This window comes from Nomascus leucogenys, chromosome 6 (assembly GCF_006542625.1).
Source record: "Nomascus leucogenys isolate Asia chromosome 6, Asia_NLE_v1, whole genome shotgun sequence".
Lineage (NCBI taxonomy): Eukaryota > Metazoa > Chordata > Mammalia > Primates > Hylobatidae > Nomascus > Nomascus leucogenys.
Genome location: NC_044386.1, coordinates 93,614,491 through 93,639,012, shown reverse-complemented (window position 1 = coordinate 93,639,012; position 24,522 = coordinate 93,614,491). Strand labels below are relative to the sequence as shown.

The 24,522-nt window shown below is 53.6% G+C and overlaps 1 protein-coding gene across 1 annotated transcript in view; it reads right to left on the bottom strand.

Moving 5' to 3' along the window:
- CCDC33 (coiled-coil domain containing 33) overlaps positions 1 to 21,349 on the bottom strand; it is a 100,601-nt gene extending 79,252 nt beyond the window's left edge. Inside the window, 2 exon segments of the mRNA XM_030814745.1 lie at positions 14,176 to 14,343; positions 21,329 to 21,349. Coding sequence (XP_030670605.1) covers positions 14,176 to 14,343; positions 21,329 to 21,349 — 189 coding nt within the window.
- Positions 21,350 to 24,522: the final 3,173 nt, after the last annotated feature.

Sequence of the window (24,522 nt, the reverse complement as noted above, 5' to 3'; positions counted from 1 at the left end):
GTCCCAGGACAGCCACCAGGAGAGCAAAGGAAAGGGGAGGGCCCTGACTCAGATCTGCTGTGGCTGCTGGGGTCCTGGCTGGGCAGGCTTGTAAATCCTGAAAGACTAGAGGGGTGTTCCCAGAACCCCTGGCACTGAAGAAGTCAGGCAGGCACTGGGAATAACGGATAAAGAGCAGAACTTTAAGTGGATGGATGGTGGAATAGGAGGTATTAGGCCCCTTTGACCTGGTCCATCACAACCCATTGCTGGCTCACCTGGGAAACTGAGAGGGAGGTGAGGGAACTGGCAGTCCTGCAGGCCAGCTGTCGAGGTGTCATGGTTGGGTCTCAATCTTTCCTGAGAAGGTAGGGCAATTCCCCTCTACCTGCTTCCTCCATGCCAACTTCTGAGCCAGGGAGGCCTGCCTCCCCCATCCTCCAGAAATCCAAGAGGCTGCCAGACTCCCAGGCCATAGGCTAGGCCTGCCTCCACCCCGGAAGGCTCTGAAAAACCCAGTGACCTCTTCCCAATCCAGGAGCCCAGTCTTATGCAACAGGAGGTGGGGAGGTGGCTTCTGCAGAGACAGTCATCTGAATGGGGTGGCCAAAGTCTGGGTTCCTGTGTTTCTGACCCTAAACCTGGAGAAGGCAGGGCTCGAACAGATAGAGGATCTTTCCACTTGGAGGAGAGAACGTGAGGCTTGAGAGGGGCTGTCTGGCTGATGCAAGTGCTGGCTTGAGAGCATGGGGTGGGGGAGTCAGGAGACGGAGGCTGTGTTTCTCCCCTGAGTCCCTCTCAAGGCCCCTTTTTGCCGTGGCCACAATCAGTGTCCTCTGAAGCCAGGCAGGCAGGGGGAAGAGCCCCGACCCTCACACCTCTGGCCTTAGCCAAGCTCCCCTGGGATTGCTGGGCAGGGAGTTGTGCCCAGGAACTCCTCAAAGGAGGAGCTGAGATCTGAGGCAGGGAGTCAGTGCTGAAGCTCCCTCCTCTTCTCGCCCCCGCTTCACCAGACAACAGCCTTGACAAGGCCCCCAGTCCGTGCTGCTGCCTCCCCCAGCCCCATGCTGAAGGCAGGGCAGCTGGTCCTTGTGGGTTTTGAGCCCCAGGAGGCTGCCACTTAAGGCATGAGTGGGGCTGTTATTCTCAGCAACGCGAGGGACTCTCATCCTGGGTTTCATTTATTAATTGGACTCTAATGAAGCATCACTAATTGCTGATGGTGCTACAACACTGCAGGTGGGCCTCAGTTTACAGAATAACTGACTCTGGAGCAAGGAGAGCACCAACTGGAGGCCAGCAGCTCCCAGTCCATGAGGGCCCGGCTCTTCCCCTGCCCTTGCCTGCAGGGCATGGGGGCTGCTCTGGGAAAAAGAAAGGGCACCTTCCGAGAAACTCTGAGAAGATCTTCTTGTCAAACGAGGATGCTGCTCCTCCACCCCACCACTACTCACACTTCATCCAAAAATGTGGGTACCCCTCCTTTCCACCCATGGAAGACAAGGAGAAAACCACCTCACTTTGTGATGGCCCAAAGTCAGGCTCAAGTGCCGGTGTTCTGGGCATTGTTGCACCTTCTACCCTTTTCTGGGAAGGGGATCTCCTTGTTTTCCAGAGATACTTTTTTGCTCTTTTTGAGGCTGGAGGCAATGCAGGGCCAGGAAGGGCCGCTGTCTGCATCATCTATCAGCCTTTGGAGTGTCATGCTGTGTCCTGTCCTGTGGTATAGCTGGTGAGGGGCCCTGGGAGCCACCTTCTTAGGCCGCAATGGGTGGACCTGTCAGTCAACACCACAGTCCTACAGGGAGGCAACGACGGTCCCTTTGGAAGGTGTGGACCTGTATGAGACAACCCAGCAGGACTTGCCAGGACGCGGAATCCTCTCAATGGTTCAGTCACTCTGAACAGCCACTCTTTTGAGCACCCCCTTTCTCACGTATGCAGCCTTAGGGCAGGAGGAATGTGGGCCAGACCTAAAGTCGAATTTCCTGACCTCACAGAAATCACCGGACTCTTCTGATTCCTGTCATTCTGATTCTCATTCCCTGCTTAACTCGTGTGGTGTTCAGTTCACGTTTTGAGGTCTGGGGCTGCTCCCTGGCTCAGACACAGAGCCCAGCCTCCTGAGGGGCTCTGATACCCTAGTGCTGGTGACTGGAACCTGGTTGGCCACCTTCCTGGGAGACTGTGGGCAAAGGATGAGTGAGTGGGGACAGCATTATGATTCCTGCCCCTCCCCACCCTCACCACCGCTACTAGACTGTTCACCCCTCAAGGGCAGGGATGTGTCTTGTCGCTGCTGGAGCTCAGTTCCCACTGCCTGGGCAAAGTGGGGCCCAGCAGGTGTTTGCTGAAAGAAGGAAGAAGGGACAGACCACTGGAAAATCATGTGGGACAGTGGCAGCCCCTCCTTTCCAGCTCTGCCGGGCCAACTCACTGGCCCAGGCTGCTGAGCCAGTGGCAGCTTCTCAGGACTGTCCTGGAAATAGCTCTTGGCTGGGAGGAGGGTCCAGATCCCAAGTCCTGTCCCAAGAGCATGTCCCCAAAGTGGGGAAGCAGAGCCCAGCTGTGGAGGGGGAGTGGGGGAACTGGGCTCCCTCCAGGCCTAGGGGGCACTGAGCACCTCGGTCCAGCCTTGCCACTGGTCTCTCTGTCCCATTCCAGGGTGCTGTGGAGGGATCGAGGTCTGGTTTCGCTAGCCACACTGACCATCCTGAGAGTCCCGGCCACAGTCCCCGGCTAGTCCCTAGGCCCCACTCCTCCAACGCCACAGGGCACCGCAGGAGCACACAGCTGGGAAGTCAGATAATGAGTGACAGGAGAGGGAGGGGACCACGCCCACCAGCTCCTCTCCTCACTCAGGGCCAGTCGCTCCTCTGTCCCCACCTTTGTATGGGAACAGGGAAGGGGGAGGCCACAGCCTGCCCTCCCAGGGATAAAACCCCAGGGCCTCCTGAGCATTCCCAGGCCAGGCTTGCTGAAGACCAGAGAGACAGCTTTGTGTTCAGGCTCACTGGTTGTGGGCTTGAGTCCTGGCTCCTGGCTCACCGCTGCTGACTGTGTGGCACATGCCCTAAGCATCTCTGAGCTCAGCTCCTCCCTGATAACAGCGCTCAGTATCTCACAGGTTTCCGAGTGGACGGTGGAGCCACAGAGAAGGAGGGAGGATGAAGAGATCAATGGGGAAGGCAGAATCTGAGTGGAGACGTATATTGGCAGGTGGGTCCATGGAGCTGGAGCTCAGGAGAGAGGCTGGATACAGCGATTCTGGGGCTTTCAGGATGGGGGAAAGGGGGGATGCCTAGGTGAGGGGGGATCTCTTAAAAAGTGTAGAGGCCAGGCGTGGCGGCTCAAACCTGTAATTCCAGCATTTTGGGAGGCCGAGGCAGGTGAATCATTTGCAATCAGGAGTTCGAGACCAGCTTGGCCAACATGGCAAAACCCCGTCTCTACTAAAAATACAAAAATTAGCCGGGCATGTTGGCACATGCCTATAATCCCAGCTACTCAGGAGGCTGAGGCAGGAGAATTGCTTGAACCCTAGAGGTGGAGGTTGCAGTGAGCCGAGATCACATCATTGCATTCCAGCCTGGGTGACAAGAGCGAAACTCCGTCTCAAAAAAAATAAAAAAATAAAAAATAAAGGAGGGTAGAGATGCAGAGGAGAGGCCAAGGACTGAGCCAGGAGCATTGGCATTCACAGACTACTGGGACAAAAAGTGTCCCATAGTGGAGTGGCCAGAGACAGGGGAGAAAATCAGGAGAGGGGGTTGTCCTGCAGGCGAGGAAAGAGGGGGCTTCAAGAAAGGAGGTTGCCTACTTATACATGTGTGGAGGATGTGCAGCCATTGGGAAGTCTCTCCCCTGGCAGAGGCGAACCAGTCAGCCAAGCTGGAGGCACCGGTGCCATCTGAGTGGGGTTGAGGGTTCAGGAGAGGAACAATGAGGGGCCCAGAGATCCTCACTGACCAGAGGTGTTTGGCCTGAAAGTAAAACTTGACTGATGTTATACAAACATTTGGATTTCCGGTTTCTCTTTAAAAATTGAGAGAGGCGTCCGGGCGCGGTGGCTCGCGCCTATAATCCCAGCATTTTGGGAGGCTGAGGTGGGCAGATCACAAGGTCAGGAGTTCGAGACTAGCCTGGCAAACATGGTGAAACCCCATCTCTACTAAAAATACAAAAATTAGCTGTGCATGGTGGCGCGCGCCTGTGATCCCAGCTACTCAGGAGGTTGAGGCAGGAGAGTCTCTTGAACCTGGGAGGCAGAGGTTGCAGTAAGCTGAGATCATACCACTGCACTCCAGCCCAGGCGACAGAGTGAGACTCCATCTCAAAAAATAAAAAAATAAAATAAATAAAATTGAGAGAGGCTGGCCGGGGTGGCTCACACCTGTAATCTCAGCACTTTGTGAGGCCAAGGTGGGAGGATCACTTGAGGCTGGGAGTTTGAACTGGCCTGGGCAACATAGTGAGACCCCATCTCTACACATTAAAAAAAAGCCTAAAATTAAACATAAATAAAAATGAGGAGGGTTGACAGCCCATGTCCTCATTCTTCCATGTAGAGATCAGTGGAGGGGACACGGGCTGCTCCTCTGAATAAGCCAGGTGCTCTCTGGTTTGCCACAGTCGCTTCTGCTCTCTATTGCATCACATGCCAGGAACTATAGGATTTGCATAAGTGGCTTGGCCCTGAAGACATTGACTTTGAATTCTGGCTCCCGGCTCCACTGCTGCTGACTGTGTGGCACATCCCTTAAGCATCTCTGAGCTCAGCTCCTCCCTGACAATGGTGTTCAGTATCTCACAGGTTTCTGGATGGATAGGTGGAGCCTCAGAGAAGGACGGGGGAATGAGGAGATCAACGGGATTCCAGGGCAGCTCCTTCTGCTGGAAACTTAAGTGTGTGCATGGAGGGATGACAGAATCAGGGAGCACACAGGGGTAGGAGGAGCCAAATCGGTGCCCAGAGCCCCAGCCCCTGCTCAATGGCCTCCCTCACTCCACTACAAGCTAGACTCTGTGGCATATGACCCTGGGACCCAAGGGGGCCAAGCTAGGGCAGAGGGAAGCTGCATAAACCTTGGAGGGATCACCAAGCCTCTTGGCTGCTCATGATGACCAGGGAGCGGGGAGGAGGCTGTCAGCCGCTCTGCCCAAGCTCAGGAGCAAGCAGAGGAGACAGCCTGTGCAGGATGCAATGAGAACCCCAGGAAGGCCCCCTCTGGCCTGCCTCATGGCCCCAAATCTCCCCCATGAATGCCCTCTGAGGCTGTTCTGCAGGATTCCAGAAGAAGCCTGTGGGGGAGAACTCATGCTTCTTGAGTCTGAATGGGGGTTTCAGGCATGAGAACACCTTAGGGGCCCCAGGTGGCAGAGATGGGAGAACATCTGGAAAGAATCCTTATGGCTTCAGTCTGGCTGGGGGTGGGTCTCAGGCCAACCATCCTTCAACCACTGACACCAGCTGTGTTTATAACCCTGGGACAAAGGGAAGTTCTCACTGAACAAAAATTCCGAGATTCTGAGCCTCCGGGAACTGATGTCATGGGGGGCAGGTGTGGGTGGAAAATCAAACCATGGTGTGGGGGCCCTGCAGGGAAGATGAAGACCCTGGTTCCTAGGCCTTACCCCGGGCCTGCTCCCCACCCTTGTCTTTTTTCCCACGGGGATCCTACTGGAAGAGAAGGAGCTTTGGCCTCTGTAGGAGCCAGCGGCCAGATGGGAATAGTCATCTTCATCTGCTCCACTCCCACTGGCCAGCCATGTGACCTCAGACACATCTACATTCTCCCCTGGGCCTTGGCCTCCTCCGCTATCACATGGGAATAATGCAGCCTGCTTCCAGGACTGCACCGTTAGAACCAGAGGGTGTAAATAGCCGAGCTCGCAGTGAGCTTCGAGTGGAACATCATCAGCAAGTGGGGGCTGCCTTATTCCTGGGACTGTCCCATGATCACTGTCACTGTGTTATTGTTATTTTTGCTGAGCCCAACCCTCTGGCTGCTGAGACAAGCCCATGGGTCACCTGTGAGTCATTCTGAGCCTCCACCCACTCTGCCCAGATCCCTGCCTTCAGGGGTTCTTGACCGAAGGCCCCAGCCAGACAGGGAGGAAGGAGAACTCCAGATCCCAGGATGGGTCTCCACACTAGTCACTGCATCTTCTCTGGAAGTCTGGGTTAGCGTCCTGTCCCAACAGCCCCCCTTCCAAGAGGGGCAACCACTGCATGAAAGATCAAGGCAGAGAATGAGGTGGAGGGAGATTTTAGATTTTGAAATCCTGGATCCTGCATCCTCCCTTGGGTACTAACTAGTTCTGCGACCTTGGGCAAGTAATGGAAATCCTTTGAGCCTCAGGAACCTCATCTATAAAATGAGGTTTAATGATAATATTATACCTCAATTATAGGACTGGGTGGTGATTAAACTGTATGAAACACACAATACACTCCTAGCTTACTTCTCAAGGGTATGGTGGGTATTTGATAACTGTAACCTTCTTTAACCCCCCTCTTGCCAGTATTTCAAACAATTGTCCTACTTTTAACACCTTCTTCAGTTAGTCACCAGAGTCAAAGCTCATCCTGTGACCAAGGCCAGCCTCAGTCTGTGACCAGGGTCTGGGCTGGGCTCAGTCTATGATCAAGGTCAAGCTCAGTGTAGGGCCGGGGTCAGGGCTCTCAGGCTTTTCTAAGAAAACCAAGGATCCTCTGAGTATGACTCTAGCTGGCCCTGATCTGAGCCTCCCCCCCGTGCCACCTCCCCTGTGCCATCCCAAGCCTGCCCCACATGCACAGAGGAAGCAGCGCCTTCCCCTTTGAGTCCTGGCTCTGTCCCCACTCATTAGCTCTGGGCAGCAGGCAGCCGAAGAAGCAGCTGCCAACGCTGGCAGCCCTGCCATGCAACCTTTGGCCAAGGGTCAGAACCCCACAGACCATCTCCTGGCTAGCCCCTTTTCCACATCTCATCCTGCCCACTGGGGCACCCCGTGCCTGTCAGTGCCACTGCCTTCCTGGTCCCTGCTGTGCTCTGACTGGCAAGTCTCTCTGTGCCAGGCTGGGTGACAGGTGCTGTGTACTGTTCAAGCCCCAGGGCACTGAGCCAGGCCTAGACCAGTCATGGAACACCCTGGGCCTGGGGACTGGCCCGGTAGACCTGGGCATGGGATCTGTCTCGGGTGGCAGAGCTGGGATTCTTGTTGCCTCCAAAGAACAGAGAGCGTTTTCCAGGCCAGAACACAAGCCAGCCAGGCAGGCCTGCAGCAGCATGCAGGCCAAAGCTTACATCCTGGCCATGGGAAGACTGAGGCTCAGATAAGGCAAGGACTGGCCTGAGCTCACACAGGGAGTCAGGGGCAGTGGGCCAGATGCTAGGTCTTCCTGTACCCAGCCTGGCTTCTTTCCACTGTCCTGTGGCTTTCTTCTGATAGGTCTCAGTGCCCACTGTGAGTCTGTTCAGGACTCCCCCTTCTCCCTGTAGAGCTTTAGACCTGCAGCATCTCATACTGTCTAGCACCATCATCTCTATAGCCCTTTGAGACAGGTTCCCAGGTGAGGTTTTCAGGCATTGAAAGACAAAGTAACTTTCCCACAGTCATACAGCAAGCTAGAAACAGGGCCAGATTCATTCGACGATTATTTAGTGACGGCTTCCTATGTTCCAGATACTGTGTTTCATGATAGGAATATAATGGTGAGCAAAGCAGACCTGGTGGTTGTCCATGGAACTAGTGGGGCACAGTGGAGGCAGGGGGCAGGATGGCGGGCACTGGCAAAGAGTACGTGCATAATCACATAAAGTGCATAAGCACATATCCTGGTACAGAGTCACATGAAAACATGTAATGAGGGAGGATTTGGCCTCATCTGGGAGATCAGTGAGAACAGCTGAGATGGGAAAAGGGGAAGGGAGAATGTTTTTGGGAAGGGAGGGTGGGAGGGAACAGGGTTTGCTCAGAGAATTGAGAGATGTCCAGTGTGGCTGGAGCAAAGAGAGGGAGGTGGAGGTCCTGTTGCTGGGGAGCTGGAGGGGCCGGCAAAGACTCAACCATGCTGGGCCTGGTATCCTCTTTACTTTGGAACAATGGGAAGCCACTGAGTTCCTTCGGTACTATGGCACCACAGTACCAAATGGTAACCTGCCTTTGCAGGGATCTTCAGGGAGCAAGAGCAGCGGAACCAAGAGCAGTTGGAGAAATAGTGCGGTGGCCTAAGTTGGTGGTGGAGCTGGTGGAGAGGAGCAGCTCAATCCGAGAGATGGGGAGACACGGACATGACTTGGTGATGGATTGGATGAGGGAAGAATGTGATTCCTGACACCAGGATGGGGTGGGATCACATGGAGAAAGAGTACAGGCTAGAGAAAGAAGAGCCACATAGGGCGGAAACCTGAGACAGGCTAACATTTAAGGTCAGGTAGAAGAAATCAAGAGATGTGGCCATAGGGGAAGGTGGGAGAATGGGGTAACTTGGAAGGGGAGAAAGGGCTTCAAAGAGACTGAGTGGTCATGAGGGGCTGCTGCCCCTGTGTAAGAAACAAACTCACTCGTCCAAACCCAAAGAATGGACTCAGAGACCCAGGCAACAGCGAAAGTGAGACTTTTAATGCCAGTCTTGCAAGATTGGGTGTCTGATAGGCAGGCACAGCCAGCACAGTTTCAATAAGCAATTTATCCCCTAGTGCACGGGTCTGTCCCCCAGTTCCTCATAGGCTGAATGCTGCAGGGTCACAGTTTTCCTAGATGTCACCTATTGATTGTTAGCTTTAAGTTTGTTTTTTTGGGGGGATTATCTTACTGCATTTTTTTGCAGCCCACAATGCACTGCAATCCTAGTTAGCTCGGGGGCTATTCAAGTTGTTTTTATTTATTTTTATTTTTATTTTTTTTTAGATGAAGTCTCGCTCTGTTGCCCAGGCTGGAGTGCAGTGGCGTGATCTTAGCTCACTGCAAGCTCCGCCTCCTGGGTTCACGCCATTCTCCTGCCTCAGCCTCCCAGGTAGCTGGGACTACAGGCGCCCACCACCATGCCCGGCTAATTTTTTTTGTATTTTTAGTAGAGACGGGGCTTCACTGTGTTAGCCAGGATGATCTCGATCTCCTGACCTCATGATCCACCTGCCTCGGCCTTCCAAAGTGCTGGGATTACAGGCATGAGCCACCGCGCCTGGCCTCAAGTATTTGACTTATGACCTAAGTAACTGGGCAGGCTGAAAAAAACAGACAAAACGAGCTATTTTGCAGACTAATAAACTTTCATTTTAGACTAAACTTCTTGTTCTGGTGAGAGCAACTAAGCGGGGAGGGTGGGGGGCTGCCGACAAGCAGGCGTTGGCTATCCAAGCGGGGGCCTAGTATATCCGGTTTCTTCTGTACTTTGCTGATCTGAGCTGATTTAAGGCACTTTATCTTGGAAATGGACCACTGTATACATTATTTCCTTTACCTGAGAGATCACAAAAGATGAGATGCCCGTTGGATGCAGGGTCAAGGATGGTGGTCACTGGTGACTACAGAGAAACTATATTGGTGGAGAAGTGTGGTCAGATTGGAAGCCAACCAGTGGCTTAGATGAAGACAGGCTGACCCACAAGATGAGCCAAGTGCCTGCTGGTCTGGAATAGTTTTGGCTGGAGGATGTGCCTATTACTAGATGGGCTCAAGCCTGGTGCCTCCTTAAAGGGTGAAGGGGCCATGCCCCAAACAAGAGAAGCACCCTCTTTGGTCCTGAACCCTCTTCAGCTCCCCACTAAGGGGATGAATGAGTGAACAGTTCTGGGGCGCTCTTAGGTCTGTGCTTCACTACTCCCCCTGCCCCGACCCCTGCAACTGTGGTCCTGCCTGCTGGGAATGCAGCAAACCCAGAGAGAAGGACAGAATCCAGGCTGAGACAGGGATTCCCAGGATCCCCATCCCCAACCTCAGGTGAGAGAAGATGGGATGGCAGAGGGCAGGAAACCAAGCTCAGGGCACCAAAAAACAGGGGCAGTAAAAAAATGAGAAAAAATGCTTGGAAAGAATGTAAAAAAAAAAAAAATACATATATGCATATTTTCCCGGTTTTATTGAGGTATAATAGACAAATAAAAATAGAATGTATATGTATTTAAAATGTACAAAGTGATGATTTGATACACATATACTTTCTGCGTGATCATCATGATCAAGTTAATTAACACATCTATCACCTCACAGTTACCTTTTGTGTATGTGGTGAAAACACTTAAAATCTACTCTTAGCACATTTCAAATACATAATATAGTATCATTTTTTTTTTCAGACAGAGTCTCACTCTGTCACCCAGGCTGGAGTGCACTGGCACAATCTCAGCTCACCGCAACCTCCGCCTCCCAGGTTCAAGTGATTCTCCTGCCTCATCCTCCGAAATAGCTGGGATTACAGGTGCCCACCACCACACCAAGCTAATTTTTGTATTTTTAGTAGAGATGGGGTTTCATCATGTTGGCCAGGCTGGTATCAAACTCCTGACCTCAGGTGATCCACTTGTCTTGGCCTCCCGAAATGCTGGGATTACAGGCATGAGCCACTGTGCCCAGCCACAATATAGTATCATTAACTAGAGTCACCTGCTGCATATTAGATCCCCAGAATTACTTATCACAAAACTGAGAGTTTGTATCCTTTGGCCAACATTTCCTAATTTCCCTCATCCCCAGCCCCTGACAGCCACCATTCTACTCTCTGCATCTATGAGTTCATCTTAGATTCCGTTAAGTGAGATTATGCAGTATTTGTCTTTCTGTGTCTAGCTTATTTCATCTAGCATAATGTCCTCCAGGCTCATCTGCATTGTCACAAATGGCAGGATGTCCTCCCTTTATGGCTGAATAATATTCCATTGTGTATGTGTTGTCTATATGTGGATATATATGTATACAATATATAATTGTGTGTGTATATATGACATAAGTATATATAAATATATGTATATCACATGTGTGTGTATATATATATATATATATATATATATATATGACATTTTCTTTATCCATTCATTCATCAACAAACACTTAGGTTGATCCTGTATCTTGGCTATTGTGAATAATTCTGCAATGAATATAGGGGTACTCCTGACCTCAGATGATCCACCTGCCTCAGCCTTCCAAAGTTCTGGGATTACAGGCATGAGCCACTGCACCAGGCCCAGATATCTTCTCTTTTCTTTTTTCTTTTACTTTTTTTTTTTTTTTCGAGATGGAGTCTCGCTCTGTTGCCCAGGCTGGAGTGTAGTGGTGCAATCTCGGCTCACTGCAACCTCCGCCTCCCAGGTTCAAGCAATTCTCCTGCCTCAGCCTCCCTAGCAGCTGCACCACACCTGGCTAATTTTTGTATTTTTAGTAGAGATGGGGTTTCACCATATTGGCCAGGGTGGTCTTGAACTCCTGACCTTGTGATCCGCCCACCTCGGCCCCCCAAAGTGCTGGGATTACAGGCCTGAGCCACCGCGCCTGGCCAGATATTTTTTCAAGATACTGATTTTGTTTCCTTTGGATATATACCCAGTAGTGAGATTGCTGGATCGTATGGTAGTTTTATTTTCAATTTTTTGAGGAACCTCCATGCTGTGTTCCATAATGGCTGCACCATTTTACTGCACATTCCCACCAACAGTGTACAAGGGTTCTCTTTTCTCCACACCCCCACCAACACTTATCTCTTGTGTTTTTGAGAACAGCCATCCTAACAGGTGTGAGGTGCTATCTCCTTGTGGCTTTGATTTGCATTTCCCTGATGATTAGTGATGTGCACCTTTTCATGTGCCGGTTGGCCATTTGTATTTCTTTGTTGGAAAAATGTCTATTTGGGTCTTTTTCTCATTTTTTAAATTGGGTTACTTGTCTTTTTGCTATTGAGTTGTATGAGTTACTCATATGTTTTGGATATTAACTCCTTATCAGATACATGTTTTGCAAATATTTTCTCCCATACCATAGACTGCCTTTTTGTTTTGTGGATTACTCCCTTTGCTGTGCAGAAGCTTTTCAGTTTGATGCAGTCTCACTTATTTTTTATTCTGTTACCTGTACTTCCAGTGTCATATCTGAAGATTAATTGCCAAGACCAATGTAAAGGAGCCTTTCCCCTATGTTTTCTTCTAGGGGTGTTACAGTTGCAGGTCTTACATTGAAGTCTTTACAAATAAATACATATTTTTAAAAAAGCATTGAAATATTCATCATGAACAAAATGAAAACTTTCGTGAACTTTCTTATGACTATTGTGTGCTTTGTTACGTGTTTATTTGTAATCAGATGTGCAGGGATATAAAATTCTTTCCAGGTTCTATGGCCTCTGAGGGTCTGGATCCTCCCTCTGGGGTTCCTGCCTGGGGCTGGGAGCGAGGACTGAAAGGCCCCTTCAGGTCCTGACAGCTGGGCCTTCATTCTCAGAAGCCCTTCCTTCTCCCTTCATTTGCATCTCATTAGCACCACCTCGAGCTGGTGGCAGCTCTGCCTGTCTGGAGCCCTGGGACGCAGGCTGCAGCCTGGCCCAGGCGCTGCTCCCAGCTGGAGAGGGGTGCAGCGACGTGCTTTCCCCTCCCCCTTCCTCGCGTTCTCTGTCCCCACCCTCTCTCCCGCCCCACGTGCCGCAGCCACAGGGAGGGCGCAGGAGGACTCGGGGTGTGCCCGGCTCTCCGCACCCCCACCCAGGCTCGTGTCGCCTAGGCTCCTGCCGCGCGTTCCCATGGCAACCGGGTGATGGCGAGGGTCGCGGTGCCTGCCTAGGAGCCACACAGCCACCCAGCTCCCCGCCCCGCCGCCCAGGTCGGATTGGTGACAGTCAGGGCCTCAATCTCCCGAGATGATCGGCAATAATTGGTTTATGGAAATAGCTGAGCGGAAAAGGCGAGCTCCCTGCTAGAAACCAGCCTCCCTGCCAAGCCTGCTCCCACCACCTGTCCTTCCCTCACCACGGAAATGGAGTTGGGGGAGGGAGGGCCGAGGAGCTGGGCTGGCACAAATGGGGCTTTTGAGGCAAGTATTTCACCTGTTGCTCTCAGCACAGCTTCTATCCCCCTTTCACAGTGGGGGAGGCTGGGGGGGCAGGGACTTGTCATAGTAACCAGGTGTTGGCCTCAGTCGTGCCTTGGCTCCTAAGTTTGGGCTCAGGCCTATGTTGGGTGCATTGTTGGGAGAAATGGAGGAGGAGATCCGTCTTCAGGGAGCCCCGGAGGACTGCATACACCATGTTGCTATAAAGTCCTTCAGACCAGGGTCACCACTGCTGTGGCGCTCCGGAGGAGGGAGAGCTCAACTCTGGTGGCTGCCTGGAGGAGGAGGCTTTAAAGGCCGGATTTCAGCAGGCATTGGTGAGAGGGCTGGGGCAGGCACTCCCCAAAAGGAAATGTGGGCAACAGACTCTTGGCAGGAACTGAATGGTGCCAGCATTGGTGGGGGAGGGGAAGTATAGGGTGGCTTGGTGGGAGGCCACCAAGGCTCCCACCGTCTGTCTATAGAAGGTCTAGGGGTGACATGCTCCTTGGAGGCTGCTTTATAATAAAGATTGAGCAAATGTCCAGTGTCCCCAGCGAAGGTTGGCTGGATGGAGATTGTGTTGCCCCTTGGCGCCTTTCTGGAAGAAGCGAGACCCGTGAGGTGGGCATAGACGTGGCGTGGCAGGCCTTGGCGCCAGGCTGGGGAAGTGTGTACCCTGACAGCAGCTGGCTGGAGGGGGTGTGTGGGGTGCATTAAAGGCCCAGAACTAGGGGAGTCCTCATAATGGAAGTGACTGGAGATGGAGGGGAGGGGAGGGTGGTTATGAGGACCCTACCCCAGGGCTGGGTATGGTGGGGTGGGACACCCAGAAGTCAGGAGAGGCAGGCCCCAAATCTTCCCCTTCCCCAATCTGACCATCATGCCCATGAGCCCAGCCCAGGCTTCTGCATACAAGGGCCCTGCCCCACTGGAGCTGAGCTGTGACCAATCCCTGCCCTGCTGGTGTGGGGTGGGGAGGGGTGACTCTCTGGATCCGTTGGCACCCTGCCTTCCTCAGCCTTGGTGAGCAGCTTCCCATGCAGCAGCGGAGATGCCAGGCAGTGCCCACAGCAGCTCTTCCCCTCTGGGTATGACAGTCCCAGTCCTGGGCCTTCGGGTACTCGTATTCCAAATAGCTGTCCCCTGGTTTCTGCTCACAGCCTAAACCATCCCCTGCCCCGACTCTCAAGCAGCTACTTCCATCACCACATAGGGCCACGGCTCAGAGCCATCCTTGCAGGCAGGCAGGTTGGTAGCCCCATGGAGGGTGACCACGATGGTCTCCTTGTTAGAGGGAGACAGGTGACCGATCTCAGGTTCTGTGCTCTGGGAGGTGACCAGGGGCTCCTCTGGGTCTTCAGTGTTCTGTGGGGAGAGCCAGGGCTGAGTGGCTTTTTTTTTTTTTTGAGACAGAGTCTCGCTCTGTTGCCCAGGCTGGAGTGCAGTGGTGCCATCTTGGCTCACTGCAGCCTCTACCTCCCAGGTTCAAGCAATTCTCCTGCCTCAGCCTCCCCAGTAGCTGGGATTACAGGCATGTGCCACCACGTCCAGCTAATTTTTGTATTTTTAGTAGAGACGGGGTTTCCTCATGGTCTCGAACTCCTGACCTCAGGTGATCTGCCTGCCTCAGCCTCCCAGAGTGCTGGGATTATAGGCATGAGTTACTGCACCTGGCCCTGAGTGGCCTCCTCTGCTGCGGCACCTCCCTTCACTGCCACCCTCTAGCATCTAGCCCCTCACAGCTTCCATCAAGTGCCTGCCTCCCTCTGTCACCCTTCCACCCACTCTGCAAGGCAGTCGCCTTGGTCCCATTTTCTCCCTACTTCTGTCCCCATCCCACATCTCTCTCAGTGCCTCTCGGCCTCTCCCCCAGTCCTGGATCCTACCCTTCCTGCAGGATGAGACAGGCCACCTCACCTTTCAAGTCCGGTCCCACTTCTAAGCCTTAGCTTTTGAAGGTGTCCTTGTCTGTAATTCCTAAATCCCAGCTGCTTTTGCAGTCCTAACAATGGGCCACCTTCTTCAGTCTATCTTGTAACCTCACCTCAGCTCACCCATCACCTCAGGTCCCTCCTGTGCACAGCACTTTACAGCTGACAAAGCTTCTCCATGTCCATGGGGACACTCAGTGCATTACATGGAGGTGAATGCGTGTGTCTGTCCAGATGCCCCACCTGTCTTCTACCCAGGAACCCTGAGGACTGGGGAGGAAGAGGTGCCTGCCCATAAGGGGGCTTCCTATGCCAGTTGCCCCAAGCAGGGACTCAGCAGCTTAGTAACTTGTGGATTCACAGCCCAAAGGACCATCGTAATGAGAGTTGCTGAGAGGAGACAAAGCCCTGGCCGGCTTAGGCAGTCAGGGAAGACAGCAGGGAGGAGGAGGCCTTAAAGGGTTGGGAGAAGGTGCAGGAGTAGAGTCAGGGAGGACAGGCCAGGAGCAGAACAATGGAGCAAAGGCAGCAAGCGGGAAGGGGCAGAGCTTTCCAAGGCCCAGAGGTGGCTCAATTTGACTGGGGAGGCAGTGGGGACTCAGAGAAGATGGCAGAGCTGGGCATATAAACGCGGTGGGGTGGGGAGGGGTATGGCTATGAGGCTGCTGTGGCTCAGGGGTGTCCTTGTCTTCCCTGGCCTTGGTCCTCCACCAGCCGGCTGGCTGACTCTCCACTTCCAGTTAATCTGAACCAGATTAACCCTTGTTAGGCCTCCTGTGGTAGGAGGTCTCGCCTACCCTTTGTCCCTCGAACCAGATTAACCCTTGTTAGGCCTCCTGTGGTAGGAGGTCTCGCCTACCCTTTGTCCCTCCAGCTGATATGAGGGGCCATAGTGGGGCACTCCTGGCTCTGGGAGAGGAGCAATGGACCTCCTCAGGGGGGAGGCAGGGCCCTGAGGGGCCACTGGCAGTCTGTTCTTCATCTCTGGAAAGCTCAGCCTGTCAGACCCTGCATTCCAGGGCAGGCCCTGGTTGGGTGGGGTTGAGAACAATGTCCTATTACATAGAAAGGGAAATTGAGGCCCAGACAGGAACAAGGACCTGGGCCCTGGATGGGCTCTGGTTTTGGTGGCAGCCTCGGCAGGCGGGGTCCTTGGCTCAGAATGGCCGGCTGCTGAGGAGCCCTGAGTGTCAGGAGAGGTAGGTTTAAACCAGCTCTGCCTCTCACCATGCTGGGCCCCAAGCCAGCCATGTTCTGAGAGTCAGTTTCCCCAGTGGGGAGATGAGGACTTGGACCGGCCTATCTGGAACCTGCTCTGCTCCTACCTTGAGACTTGGCTGCTGGAAGCCTCAGGCGGAGGGAAAGACAAGGGCACAGTGCCTGAGGCTCTGCTCTGCCCTGAGGAGTTTTAGGAACGTTATTTCATCCATTTCTCACAATAGCATGGGGTGCCCACCAATCGGAGCCACGCACCCCCTCAGCAGCTCCCCTTGGGGGTCTACTGGCCTCTCAAAGCTAACGAGCTCTGGACTCCTCTTCAAACCCCTCCTCCTGCTATCTGCCTCAACTTGTTAATGAGTTACTGGCGATGCTGTTGTTCAAGCCCCACATCTTGGAGTCCTTCCTGATTCTTCCCGCTCTCCCTCTACATCCCTTATCCAGTTCCTCAGCAGATCCTGTCAGCTCCACCTTCAAACTATATCTGGACTCTGACCCCTTCTCAGCATCCTCAGGTCAGCACTCAGGTCCCAGACACCTGCATGTCCCGACTCGCCTCTGATGGAGTTCTGTTTCCTCTCCGGCTCTCCCTCCACCCCATCCAGTCGCCAGAGTGAGCCTTTACAGATTGAACCCAGACCCTTTCTCTCCTCTGCTCAGAACCCTGAAGTAGCTTGCTGCTTCTCTCAGAGCCTTGCAATGGCCCGTGGGGCCCTCCAGGAGCTGGCCCAGAAAACTGACCTCATCTTGTCCCACGGGCCCTGTGGGTCACTCCACTCCAGCCACACTGGCCTCCTGGCTGTTTCTCACACCCACCAAGCTCCCTCCTGCCTCCCCACCTCTGCCCTAGCTGTTTTCTCTGCTCCTCCCTGGGTGTCGCTCCAGAACTGTCATCCCTGTGCCTTGCTCCCCCACTTCCCTTGGCTCGCCTGGTGCAGGCTGTGGTCCTTGCCTAGCAAGATGGTTAATTAGGAGGTGAGAAGACATGCCCCCCAGATCAGAAGTGCCAGTCCTGCAGAGAGACCCCCCTCTCCTTCCTCTGACTGAGGAGGCCACCCCCACCCTCTTCCAGGACCCAGCAGGGCCTGTCACCATCTGCAGAGGTGTTGATGAGGGTTGCCCCTCCTTCTCTCCCCCATGCTCCTGTCAGGGGAGAATGAGGAGAGGGGAAGATGCCCTTGCCGGCAGGTGAGGGAGGAGGAGCAGCCAGAGTGCCGCTTCCTGACCTCCTGGGTAGGCAGCTTCCTCCCATATCCACCCTCATGCGGGCCACCATGACCCCCCACTCCCCAGCAGCCTTGCTTTCCTGGTTTAGTGGCACAGGAGTAAGGCTGGCAGCCTCGGGGCAAAAAGATCTAGGTTTCAACTTGGCCGGACGTGGTGGCTCACGCCTGTAATCCCAGCACTTTAGGAGGCCGAGGCAGGCAAATCACTTGAGGCTGGGAGTTCGAGACCAGCCTTGCCAACATGGTGAAACCCCATCTCTACTAAAAATACAAAAATTAGCTGGGCGTGGTGGCACGAGGCTGTAATCCCAGCTACTCGGGAGGCTGAGGCAGAAAAATTGCTTGAGCTTAGGAGGCGGAGGTTGCAGTGAGCCAAGATGGTGCTCCAGCCTGGGTGATAGAGTGAGACTCCATTAAAAAAAAAAGAAAGGAAGAAAAAAGAAAAAAAAAAAAAAGACCTAAGTTTCAGCTCAGCTCTGGCCCTGCCTCTCTGTACCACCTCCCTGAGCCTTGATTTTCCCACCTGGCCAATGGGAATGTCTGGAATGGTTTGTGATTCAGCCTTTCCAGTGGTTAATGTGCCTGAAGTTCCTGCAGTGAGGCTGGGAGGGGTGATTCATGTTCCTAGATGGATTCATCTTGCAGTGAGGGCACAGGGCCTCTCATGGCCTCCCTAGGGCCATGCAAGGGAGGGCCCAGGAGCAAGACCATTGTCCAGGGGCTCTCACTGGCTCCCTGGCAGCGCCAGAGCCCAACTAGGCATCTGCAGACCTGGCCAGGAGTCACACCGGCTCCTCCTCTACCTCCCCTGCGCCTCCCCTCGGGGACAGCCTTCCCTTCTGGGAATAAAGCTTGCAGGAAGTTTGGCGAGAACTGTTGTGCTTCAGTTCTGGGCATGAGGCCAACTGCCAGGCTGGCGCCTCCTGGTGAGGCCTGCAGGCATGTGCCCGCTGGGCAGGCTGGGCCCAGGGCCAGGGAGGCCTGGGGCCAAGGGTGAGGCCAGGAGGGGGATGGTGGGTCAGGGCTGCTAACCTCCCACTATCCCTTTTTTATTCCCACATCTAGATGGGAATCTGCAGGCTTCCCTCAGAGATGTCCTGCATCAGAACCAATGTCCTCAACCCATCTGTTACCCCTGGCCTGCGCTAGAGGATTGATGAGGGAACAGAAAATGCACATACTGGGTTACATGAGTGGTAGTGAACTGGGGGTGATGGGGCACCCCCCGTAAGTCTCAGGTCGCACAAACCCATCTGTAGGGGTGTGGTGAGCCCTGGGGAGGGAATTCATGCCTCCTCTCGGCTGGGAGCAGAGCTGGATGCTCACCATCAGCTTCTCAGGCTCATTCTCACTTAACCCACCCAACACTGCTAGGGTGCAGAGATCAGCAGGCAGCTTTTCCAGGCAGGGATTTGGCCAGTTTACCTGCCCAAGGCCACACAGCCAGTGGATGGGAGGCTGGGCTGTGAGCACCGAAGCCTGCCTGATTCCAAAGTTCAGCACTCTCAGCTACTCCACTGGGCCTGGCAAGATTGGAAGCTGCTAACTCCAGTGCCCTTATCCCACCAGACAGGCGGCCTTGCCCTCAATAGGCCAGGATTAGCCAGCAGATGTTGCAGGGGAACTAGGACTGCCCATCACTTAGGGCATTTTTGGATCCATGTGCTGGGGGGAAGGGCTGGGGTGAGAGGAGGAGGTAGGAACAACAGGGAGTTAATGGTCCTTGAATTCAGCTCCCGTGGGTGGGGTGGGGGGTGCTTAACTTGGTTCTGGTGGGGAGAGAGATGGAAGGAGACAAACTCTTCCACCCACTCCTCCCTCTCCAGCAGCCTGGGAGGCCTGAGGAGCTGAGCCCAGTTCTGCCCTCTAGAAGGGCCCTGAGTCTGAAAAGTCACACCAGCTGGAGAAGGGCTGGGCTGGGAGGCAGGGTGCCTGGCTGCCTGGATCTGTCATTTGGGCAAGTTATTTGACTGCAGTGGGGCTATTTCCCAGCAGTTTCACAAGGACTTTCAGTTAAAAATGGTCCCCCATGTTCTTTCTAGTTTCAGCATCTAAACTTGCCTGGGAGTTATGGTGGCCAGCATGAAAGCACACAGCTTAGCTAGTGGGGCCGGGGCTGGAACTGGAAGCAGGGTCTGTCTGACCCCACACTCTTGCTGTCTCTGCTGTGCTCTAACCATGCTTCCTCGGATGTGGATCCCTTCTCTGCTCCACAGTGGATGCCCCCTTGAACTCATAACCTGAGTATCCATTGGTGGCAGCAAGAGGAATTGTGTTCTTTGGAGCAGAGAAGCATTCCAAAAGATGACACAAAAGTCAGAAATCATTAAAAAGGGATAGGTTTGATTGCATTTTAAAAATCTATACTAACTTCTATAATGGTCCAAAATGTCCTGCAATACAAAGAAAAGAAAAAAAGGAGAAAATGTTTGCTATATATTTAAAAAAGGATTAATATCCGTAGTATAAAAAGAGCACCGAAACCTATAAACATTACCCAATTTAAGAAACATGAACTGGGGATTCACAAAAGAAGAAACACAAATATGTATTATATATACATGATGAGCATCCTTTTTTTTTTTTTCTTTTTGAGGTGGAGTTTCACTCTTTGTTGCCCAGGCTGGAGTGCAGTGGTGCTATCTCGGCTTACTGCAACATCTGCCTCCCAGGTTCAAGCGATTTTCCTGCCTCAGCCTCCTGAGTAACTGGGATTACAGGTGTGCACCACCACACCCAGCTAATTTTTGTATTTTTAGTAGGGGTTTCACCATGTTGGTCAGGCTGGTCTCAAACTCCTGCCTCAGCCTCACCAAGTGCTGGGATTACAGGCGTGAGCCACCACCCCCGGCCGTGATAAGCATCCTTAGGCGATTCTACCCAGCTATCAAAAGTGCTTCTCAAAGCTACCAATCAAAGCAAACTTGGCTCCTCCTCAGGACTCCCATGCACACTCCCCGGATCCCTAAATCCAGCTCTGTGGGGCAGGTGGGGACCAGCTGGCAGCTTTGGGTGCCAGGTCAACCTTGGTGCCTGGTCCAGAGTGTGTGGCATTACAGAAAGAGGCTTAATGGGGAGGGTGGAGTCTGTGGGGGGTGGGGGTTAGCTGTGGGCAGAGAACATCAGGAACCAGAAACATCAAAATCAAGATTAATAAAGTGGAAATCACACTAGGGCCTGGGCACCCCCAGCTATTTGGCTTATTCAACCTGAGTGTAACTACAAAGAGGGTATCCCCTATTTGCAAGTACCTGTGTGCCTTTGGTCTCAGCTCCTTCTGCTATCCCTGTGGGTGACACCATCTATGGCAGGGGCTCAGCCTTGCTAGTGAGAGGAAGGTAAGGGGTCCCTTGCATTGAACTGTTTACATCTCATCGCACTGAGATTCTAGTCCCTTCCTGGCAGAGCCCTGCTGCTGGGCCACAGCTTTTTATTAAGCACCCACTATGTGCCAGGCACTGTTCCGAGTGCTGGGGATACAGCGATCAACAAAACACACAAAAATCCCTTCTCTCCAGAGACCCAAGCATCTGTGTTCCAGGGCAGGGGCCTAGGCCCCAGAAAATCAGGGCCAAGGCTTGGAGAGCATGGGGGCAGTGGGGGCATCAGGGCTGCCAAGGCAGCAGCCTGGGAATCTCCTGGGAGATCTTGGACGGGGGTAATGAACCGTCTCAGTGGGCTCTCAGACTGTGTGACCACAGCAACAAGAGGGCAGAAACAACCAGGTAAGAGTGGTCAGCATTGACAACACCTGCAAGTATACTGCATTCCAGTTCCCGTGTGGCCCAAGCGTATAGGGCAGCTAACCTGGGAGAGCCACAGAGACCGCCTCACTCCCCATTTCATAGCTGTGAAAACTGAGACCCAGGGAAGGGAAGCTTTTGTCATGATTAAGGAGCAAACAAAACTGTGAAGGAAGGACTTTGAAGGAGGGACAGATTCATGCAAGTGCATGGCCCATGTCCCTGGCCTTACCTTTTTGTTTTTCAGTCCCATCCTCTTGAGGCCAGGAGTGTCTGGCCTTGTTTAACAATCTTGGGGATGAGGCATCAGTCCTGCCCAGACAGCTGGCCTGGGCGTCTTGGAGTCTTTATGGGTAGTAGACAGTATGGAGGTCAATGTGGTCTCAGGGGTGCCACACACCAGCCCTGGGGCCTGGATGTCGGGGGAGGAGGAGGGTGGCCAAGTGGGGGCAGGTCTTGGATCTCTCAGCAGCGAGATGGTCTGTGGGTGGAAGGGCCTTGGGGGTTGAGGGCCATGGCCAGCTGGACAGCGTCAGCAATGAGGCAATTGACTCTTGGCACCCCTAGGATGGTGGAGAGACGGGGCACAGGGGCCCTGCCTCTGCCCAGGCCTGGAAAAGCAGTGAGCTCTTCCACCTAGCTGGGTCACCTGGGCAACATTGTGTGATGTCACAGGGCAGGGCCAAAGTATCACAGGCACCTGTCCGGGTGCAGTGAGCTAGAACGCGAAGCCCTTTTCCCTATTCCTGGAGCTGTGTTCCACCTGCCGCCTGGCACTCAGGCCTCACCCTTCTTGCTCTTGGTGCCTCAAGTAGACTCCACCGACCCTGTGGTGTGGCCAGCCCCATGATGCTCACGCTGCAGCAAAAGAGGAAGCCAGACACTGCTCTCAAGGGCGTTGCAGCTTGATCGGTAAAACAGCTACTTCTATTAAAGAATCTACCAGCCATTGTGCCTCTTTGGGTACCTATACTCTTCCATTTATTTGATAATAATAAACACAAACTTCAAGAGGATGGTTTCTTCTTGGAGGGTGGGTGGGAAGATCGGGGAGAGAAGAGGGTAAGAGCATGGTAAGAGCATACATTAGATTGGTCAGTTAATGGAAGTTCATTATATTTTTGAAAATAAATTATAATTAAACAATTAAAGAAAGCCATGATGGGCCAGTGATGGCACTAGAGTATGAACCAAAGATTATGGTTCAGTTCTGAGCACTGCAGGAAATTATTATAAAGACAAAGTATGTTTTTTGATGGAGCATTTGCTGCACGCCAGGCAGGGTCCTAAGTGCTTTTGGTGAGGAGAGATGGCAGAATGAGGAGAGACTAGTCCTTGGCCTGGGGTGGGGGGTTGCTCTATAGAGAGGTGAGGTCTGAACTGGGCTTTGAAGGATGATCAGGAATCCCGGGCTAGAAGAGGAGGGATTTGGAGTGTGGGCAGTGTTCAGAAGTGTTTGGGAGGCCCCTGTGGCCTGCCTCATTTCTACCTATTTTGGACCCCATGTTGGAGATTCTTTTAATCTGGCCGAAGAGCAGGACCAGCCTGGCAGCCAGGAGGCAGGAGATTCCTGCTTTGCAGAGGCCTCCCAGCCTCCCTATCTACCCCCACTCCAGAGAGAGCAGCAGTGAGGATGTGGTTCTCCCCAGTTTAGAGACAGAAAAACTGAGGCTTTGCTTTTGATTAGAACTGAAAGGACCAGCCAAGGTCACCCAGACACTGGTGGGGGATGGTAGTCAGGAACCCCACTCCTAATTTTCTCCCCGTCTAGGCCTGCCAAGAGTGGTACTCCTGGGGCTCTGGGGCTGGGTGCCTGACCAGGAATGGCCTGGCTGTGAGCACTGTGCTTTATCTCCCTTGTGGGCCAACATGTCCCAGCACAGTGTGTATGCGTGGAAAGGTCTCAGTGGCTGCTCCCCCAGTCTCCCTAGAGCGTGTCTCCCCCAGCCTCTCCGGCCTGCTTGGTCTAGGAGGCCAGGGCAGCAGGTTCAGGGGGTGGGGAGCCATTGCTCCTTCTCTAGCAGCAGGACTGAAGATGCAAGCCAGGTGCCTAGGAAGCAAACTTTAAGGAAGCACTCACCCTCAGGGTTGTGCGAGCGCTCCGCTCTCGACACACAGCCTCACATTTTGCGCCCTGTCCACCTTGCCTGCCTCACTGTGGTCCTTGCCCTGCCCTGCAGCTCTGCCTCAGTTCCCCGGGGCTCTGGGCTCTCACCCAGGTACCCTCCTTGGCATCTGAGCTTTCTGCCTCTGCAGCCATGCCCCTGCCATCTTCCTGACTGGGAAGAAGATAATGCGATTGGGCACTGGTTCCAGGCCGTCTGGCTCCAGGGTGCAAGCCGGCCCTGTGCACTCAGCAGCCACCAGGAGGGCCCTTCTACCCCCTGACTTGCTGGTTGTTCACCTCCCCAGACCAAGGACCCCTGAGACACCAGCTCCTGTGCCTACCCTAACCTCCCCCAAGAGCTGCTTCCTCTGCGCCTGTGGGAAGGCCTTAACGGCAGCATGAGCCCAGCTGCTCTACCTTCTCCTCCCCTTCCTCCAGCAAGGTGAGCTCCACCTCCCCAGCCTAGAGAAGTGGGCTTGCTCCTTAAATGTCCAGGGGCCAGCCCCAAGCTGTGATGATTCAGGGAGATTCCAGGGTGAGGGAGAGCAGGGAATGATTAATCTCACAGCTAATAGATAACTGTGCCCACCCCCTAACCCCAGGAGAGAGCACTTGGAGCTGTATCACTAGGAGGGGCCAGGGGTTAAATGTGGCCATGAGGGAGCCCATAGTTCTGGGAGGGGCAAGCCCCTGAGGCTGGATCTGGGGCTGGTTCTTGGGGAAGGAGGGATCTTGCTGGCTGGACAGCAAGAAGAATCTGGGTAGACAGATGTGGCTCGTAGTCAGCCCTGCTTCCTCATGCCATGCCTGGGGCCCGGAGTCTGAGGAAGCAGCCTGTGAGGACAAACTACCCATGCAATGAGACTCAGGGGAGTGTGTCTGTCTTCCAGAGACCCCCCCCCGCCTCCTTACTTGGCCTTTCCTTCCCTCTGAGTCCTGTCCCACCCCCACATTTGGGCAGCTGAGTTGGATGAGGTGGGAAATGTAGGCAGTGTGATTTTGTAGCAAATGGCAGCTCAAAGCTGTGTGATCTTGGGCAAAATGTTAACCCTTTCTGAGCTTTGGTTCCCATCCTTATTCAGTGAGGGAATCAGGGCTGCTTTGTGGGCTGAATGAGACTATGCAGGTAAAGCTCTTCACACAGATAGTTATGAGCTCCAGGCATGCTCGCTTTTCCCTGCTAACCAACCTTGGGCTTGGCAAGTTCTCTCTAGTGCAGCTCTGGGTGGCAGTGACTTCATTTTAAACCCAGCCCAGCACCTTAAGGGGTGGGGTGTGAACTGGCCTCAAGGGGCCCAGTTAGAACCCTCGTGGAAGCA